Genomic DNA, 6464 nt, shown 5'->3' on the forward strand with positions numbered 1-6464 from the left:
ATGATCATAAAATTCTATGGATCACTAAACCATATGATTTGATTTTAAGCACTAACCTTCCCACATTTTCAAGCAAAGTAGACGCTGCCGTTTTCTTTTATTTAGCTCAAGGTGAAGGGAGTGAGACTTAGTCAGTATCGCAGAGGAAAAAGGAACGAGCTGCGGCATATTGATAACTTATACAAGACATCCAGAGCTCAGTGACATCACATTACGTCATCGAGAACGCCCTAGGATCGGCCAGCCATGACTTCGCAACATTTACACAATTCGTAATGTGACGGGCAAATGATAATTCACGGTGCGTATATGAACACAATCTACACTTTCGATGTTGTGATCTATCAAAGTGATGACAATCTAACCAAATAATCGCGCGTTCTCATAAACGATCTGATAGGCTAAGATTTCAATCCATGGACTCTATTTTTGATGTGACAGTTAGTAGCAATGCATCTCGGAGCCGAGAATTGTAAAATTTTAGAGAAGCTTCGCTGCATATCCCATGAACGACGTTCCACATAAGGAGACTCCGAATTTCTTTATGGCCAGAATCAAAATATTGTGGATGGAATGGTCCGTTTAAGTCCGCCACGGACAGCCATCTGACATGAAGCGGACAACTTTGCGGCCTAGGACTGTCATATGACCTCTTACTTGAAAGCTAGAAAGGTCTCGAATGTTCTATGAGACCTTCAGCGTCCAGACTGCCTGTTCGAGCACGCTAAACTCATTACGGCGGACATCAATCAAACCCCTTGGTGCTATGACGGGGCGGTGAGGCAGTAAGCGTTGATGCGGAGGTCCAGGCTTTCGACCAAAACACTGTTTGACCCAATTGGAGCGGCCGGTTGTTTTGTCGTCCCGGAATCTACCTCTCAAGTGGTCTGCATTGCCGCCTATACCAAAGTATCCTTGGAAGGCCGATACTCGGAGTGATATTTTGGATCCGCGAAACCATGTTAGCGCGATCTTCGCGCTGCGTTCCCGAGCACCAGTTTTTCCTAACCCCCGCTTGGGAGCCTCGCTCTCGCAGCTCCAAATGGCGGCCAATAGGATATTATTACCGCCGGGGACCGCGGATTCCTAGCTGACAATGAATCATCACTACGCGCACTACATGAAGACGTGACCAACGTGGAAAGGGGCTCTCGGGGCTTTTGCGATCATAGCTTATACTGCTAAAATTAAGAGAACGACCGAGAATCTTCATTCCAGCTCTTGCAAAGGGAGCTACTTATCTCATATGTTGAGCGAGTAAGCATCGCAATTCAAAATAAACATGGACGAGGCGACTTCACTCACGCTGGGTATCTCTAACAACCCGGATTCGGACCTGGAGCGTAACGATGGTAGCCAATTCTTGATGAACCAGACCGTCCGGGATTTCTCATGGACCGGATTGACGGTCACTGTTAAGGATCGTCAAACAAAGAAGGCACGCGATCTTATTAGCAATATCACCGGAGATGTGCACAAAGGTATGCGGCGTCGCGTCTAGAGTTGTATCGAACGTAGATCTGACCTTTACTCAGGAGAATTGGTGGCTTTGATGGGCCCTTCGGGCTGTGGAAAGACGACTCTGCTTAATGTCCTAGCTCGCCGTCCTGCCTCAACTGGAGCTAAAGTGGTAGGTGAGACTTATGTGAATGGAGGCAAGGTTGCTTCTAGATCATTTGAGCGCATGACTTCGTATGTCGAGCAGGAGGATACCCTGATCGGATCCTTGACTGTGCGGGAGACGTTGAAATTTGCAGCAGATCTTTCATTACCTAGGTATGCTTTGATTTGTTCAACTCCGAGCTGTTTTCCCCTCTAGCCTAGTTAACGATTGCTCTAGCTCTGTGATGAAGCGCCAGCGCATGGACCGTATCATAACCCTCTTGGAGGCATTCGGTATCCAAATGCAATCTAGCACACTAGTTGGGACCCCGATTCGGAAGGGTATCAGTGGAGGTCAAAAGCGACGAGTCAGCGTCGCAAGCCAACTGATCACCTGTCCAAAGATTTTATTCCTAGATGAGCCGACGAGTGGTCTGGATTCGACCGCGAGTTATGAAGTCATGTCGTATGCCAAAGAACTGGCCCGGCTGAACAACGTGGGTTTGGGCGCTTCAAATTGTTAACATGCTCTCTTTCTAACTGTTTTTGACAGATAATCATAATTGCGAGTATTCATCAACCCTCGACCACTACCTTCCAGTTGTTCGACAAGTTGCTGCTTCTTTCGGGGGGAAGAACGTGTTTTTTCGGTCCCGTACCCAATGTGAATTCTTACTTCAACTCAATTGGCCAGCCAGTTCCCAAAAACACTAACCCAGCAGAGTACCTCCTCGATATTGTGAGCTCCGACTTTGGGGGTGATAAGGACCGAGCTCAGAAGCGTGTGACGGAAATTCAAAATGTCTGGTCAAACTCCATTGAGGCAGTCACCATCACCAGACAATGTTTCGAACAAATTCGCCAGGAGAAGGAGGCACAAAAATTATTGACAGAGGATCTTAGTCGACCTAGTTCGCTCAGGATCACACGTGCTCTGTTGCATCGCTCATTCATCAAGAGCTATCGTGATGTCGTGGCTTACGGAATCCGTATTGTAATGTATCTCGGTATGCCTCGCCATCACTTTCTTGTTTTACTTTAGAGTAACCTAGGGCAGGTCTTGCTATAATGATGGGGACAGTCTGGCTTCGTCTACAGCCATCCCAGGAGTATATACAGCCCTACGTCAATGCAATTGTGAGTAATCTTCATCTGCTGGAATAGCTAATTAAGGCTGAGTAGTGAAATACTAGTTCTTCGGGTCAGCTTTCATGTCTTTTATGGCGGTTGCGTACGTTCCGGCCTACCTAGAAGACCGTGCGACATTTGCCAAAGAGCGTGCTAACGGATTATACGGGGCGACTCCGTTCATGATCTCGAACTTTCTTATCGGACTACCCTTCCTTTGTAGGAGACTCATACACCATCAAGCCAATAGTTATGTTGCTGACTGACCCTGCAGTTCTATTCTCACTACTTTTCTCCATTGTCTCATACTGGCTTTCCAACTTCCGCCCAAGTGGCCAAGCCTTCTTTATGTGGGTGATGTGGATATTCTTAGATCTAGTCGCAGCCGAGTCACTTGTGGTCTTTGTGGCGTCTATTTTTCCCAACTTTGTGATTTCTCTCGCGCTCGTGGCCTTTATGAACGGACTCTGGATGAGTGTGGGTGGTTTTCTGGTCCCAATAACAATTCTTAACGTGTTCTGGAAATATGTCTTCCACTATATCGACTATCAGGTATGATGAGAAACCCCTCCATATCTTCAATCTTAGTTTCCTAGTTGATCTAACTGTTGACAAAATCATCTACAGGCATATGTTTTCCAGGGGATGATGGTCAACGAATTCTCGAAGCGAAATTATTCATGTGGGAGCGGCTGCCACTGCATGTACCAAACAGATTTGGCTTCTCAATGCCAGATTCGCGGGACTGGTGTCCTGCAAAACTACGGATATGCGACTGGCAGAAACGGAAAGTGGGCGGGCATTCTCGTCGGTATCATTGCAGTGTATCGACTGTTTGGATGGATTGCGCTTCAATTGCGTAGATCCTGATGACAGATGTCTCTGTTATTGGATTATTTAGGAGTAGCCGTGTGTTAGGAGTAATCAGTCGTGTTGATACAGCAGTATCTGGAAAAGGGGAGGAAAGACAAAGATGATGAATTGGAGATGAACAGTCGAGGCTCTCCCAACAATCTAATTAGCTAAAGGTCACATATTTATCCTATTTACTACGCGTTTTGGAGGTGGTGGCTCGATTGTGGAGACGGCTCGCTTGTGAATTAGTTTAACTGACTAGGTACAGGATGGATGGATTGATGAATGGTTTATTTTGTTAAAATAAGATACAACGAATCGGTGATCAAGTCGTACATGTAGGCGAGTGGTCCACCGACTCGTTTTACATATTGAATATGAGGGCCTGTGAAAAGGAAGCCGGAATGACCGCTTTTGACGTCAGAAATGGCTGTCTTGTCACCCTAAACTTTGGACGTCTAGCAGCACCTTACCTGCCCACGGCCTTATACCACCACTATTCTGCACCTGCCTAGACTCTGCATAACCAATTTTGGGCCGAGGGTTCCGACCCAGAACCCAACTCGACCCAGTCTTTTACATAAAAACTGGTATAAAATACTTATAAATTATACATCGGTATTGTCTAATGCATTTGATATCTTACTTTTCTGTATAAATTATAATAGCTCCATAATGTATTGTGTAAGTGGAACATATGAGCGAGTGGAACAGCTAGAACACCGACTGGACAGCATCCCGTGGAGACAACAGATTACACACCAACACAGACATAGTAATGGACCCAGGGATTGCTGCCTCGGTATTCCACTTCCGGAAACCGGACAGATCTGGTCCCGACTCTTGCAGGATTGTGTAGCAGCTGTCTCCGGACTTCACCTTGTAGAATTTCTAACAGCTGTTGATGATAACGGGCATCTGCGGCTGCAGCCCGGTGGCGACGCCGGGAACGTGCACGCACACCTAGTAGTCAAGCCAGAGGTTGGAGCATTCTGTGGTTTGGAGAACGGGAGAGCGTTGGTTAGACTTGTGCCGTGCTAAGAGGGGTCTGTCTTTGCATGGGAAAGGGAGATTAAAGGAGTGAGACCCAGGGGAACGAGTGGGCTTACGGTCGTCGACCGAGGTGTTCCACTCCATAAATTGGGCTTTGCTGATCCCGTGTTCGGTAGCAATGGTGTCGCATTGGTCTCCTGGTGACACCTTGTAGAAGCCGTCGCAGTCGTCGAAGATGCCCGGCATGGCGGGCTCATTAGTGGCGGTCGGCACGGTGGTAGTGGTGGTGGTGGTCTTGGGCTCCCCATTGACTGTACAGATCACACAGTAAAACTTGCTGGTGTCGAGGTTCGGGCAGCTGATGCCAGGGTTCAGGGCCTTCAGGTAGTCGATCGTGAGACCCCGACTGCATGCAAAGCTGTCGCACTTATCACCACTGGACGGACTGGTGGTACGGCTGCAATCTACGGCGCGTCGAGACAGAGCCCGGGCCAAGGCGATGGCCGGAACGAGTCCGGCGACAAGAACCTGAGGGAAGTGTATGGTGACTGGGACGGGGGAGTGCTTCTTGACAAGGATGTGTGCAATGATGAGGGATTCTTTCGATATCTGCATAGCTTACATACCTCTCCAGAGCGAGCTGGGCTTGGATCGGTGGACATCTCGGCTCGCCGCGGAGACCACCCATGATCCTGGCGTGCGGTGGCGCCCTGTTTTTTCTACTGCTTCGAGAATATTTGAGGCCGAGGGGTGCGTGAGGTATGGATGGGTTGCAGTCGGATATGGGTGGTGTTTTCGGTCGTCGTGAAGGCTAAACGCCGACTATATGGGTGCCAAGAGACAGGCCGACTCAAGAACGATCCAAACAACATTGGCTGGGCCTCTTAGTGCCTCGGCTTCGCTTACTCCGGAGTGCAGCCTTCAGCACTTACGCGCAGTGAAAAGCATCCTATATACTACACTTAGACCTCGCTTTGGGTCGGGTTTGGGTACGACTTCAGGAACCGTACCCATGGGTCGGGTATGGACCCAAAACCCAAACCCAAACCCACGGGTTTACGGGTTCTTGGCGGGTAACCCGCGGGTACCCGCCAAGAACCCGTTTCAGCATAACTATCCTAAATAGGCCGTGCCAAGATGGATAAGGCTGCTGATTAAGTCAATTAAATTACGGTTATTTACCTCTGTTCTAGTCACGTCTGCTGTTCTTCCCCGAAAGCCTCTCTTTCTTTTGTGAAATTTCAGGAAATTGCCTTGTTTTCAGAATAGTAAGTCGTGGTAATGTTATAGACATTGCTCTCGGCGTTTTTCTATATAATTATGGTAGTGAAAAAAATGCTTATTGGAATACTGCTCTGTAGATAGGAAATATATATATGAGACGTGTAGTGAACTTAGCGGATATTTATAACAAAGGCATCAAAGTTCTGACGGCCGTCACAAAAAGGGTGCTATAGACTATAAGCAATCGCACTAGTACTTTTGACGGCCGTTAGTTAATACGATTATTAAGTTATAGTGTTCTATAAAGCCTTATATACCGTACAAGCTTTTTTCGATAGCCGTTAGTATTTCGGGACTAACTTAAAGGGAATATATTAAGTGTAGCGGGTAACCTATAGGTTTATAGGTTCTTAGCGGGTAACCCGTGGGTTACCTATTCTATATATACGCGATAAACTAATTAATATACCTTTTCTTTTTCCTATATAGGCCTTTATTGATATATTATCTTTTTGTCTTCGAAGAATAGGGGTATCGCGAGGCCCCTAAATATAAGTCTACGCGTTTTAGAATCTTCTATATATAGTATATACTAAAGAAATAACTATCGAGTTTGTATAATAGTGGCTATAATCAGACTTTGGAAGAAAGAAGCGCCTACG

General features: G+C 47.0%; 2 protein-coding genes across 2 annotated transcripts; one reads left to right on the plus strand and one right to left on the minus strand.

The window, feature by feature from the left end:
- Nucleotides 1–1282: 1282 nt before the first annotated feature.
- Nucleotides 1283–3600, plus strand: N7508_007287 (uncharacterized protein; the record flags this gene model as incomplete). Its single annotated transcript, XM_058465351.1, has 8 exons — nt 1283–1481; nt 1536–1776; nt 1841–2099; nt 2156–2609; nt 2660–2739; nt 2796–2949; nt 3005–3282; nt 3358–3600. 8 exons carry the CDS (start codon nt 1283–1285, stop codon nt 3598–3600), a joined length of 1908 nt encoding a protein of 635 aa, XP_058319204.1.
- Nucleotides 3601–4548: 948 nt separating this feature from the next.
- N7508_007288 (LysM peptidoglycan-binding domain-containing protein) lies at nt 4549–5193 on the minus strand (the record flags this gene model as incomplete). The annotated part of the gene is made up of 1 exon (XM_058465352.1): nt 4549–5193. One exon carries the CDS (start codon nt 5191–5193, stop codon nt 4549–4551), a length of 645 nt encoding a protein of 214 aa, XP_058319205.1.
- Between the last annotated feature and the right edge of the window lie 1271 nt (nt 5194–6464).

The sequence above is a fragment of the Penicillium antarcticum genome (assembly GCF_028974205.1).
Source record: "Penicillium antarcticum strain IBT 31339 chromosome Unknown utg000006l_segment0_segment0, whole genome shotgun sequence".
Lineage (NCBI taxonomy): Eukaryota > Fungi > Ascomycota > Eurotiomycetes > Eurotiales > Aspergillaceae > Penicillium > Penicillium antarcticum.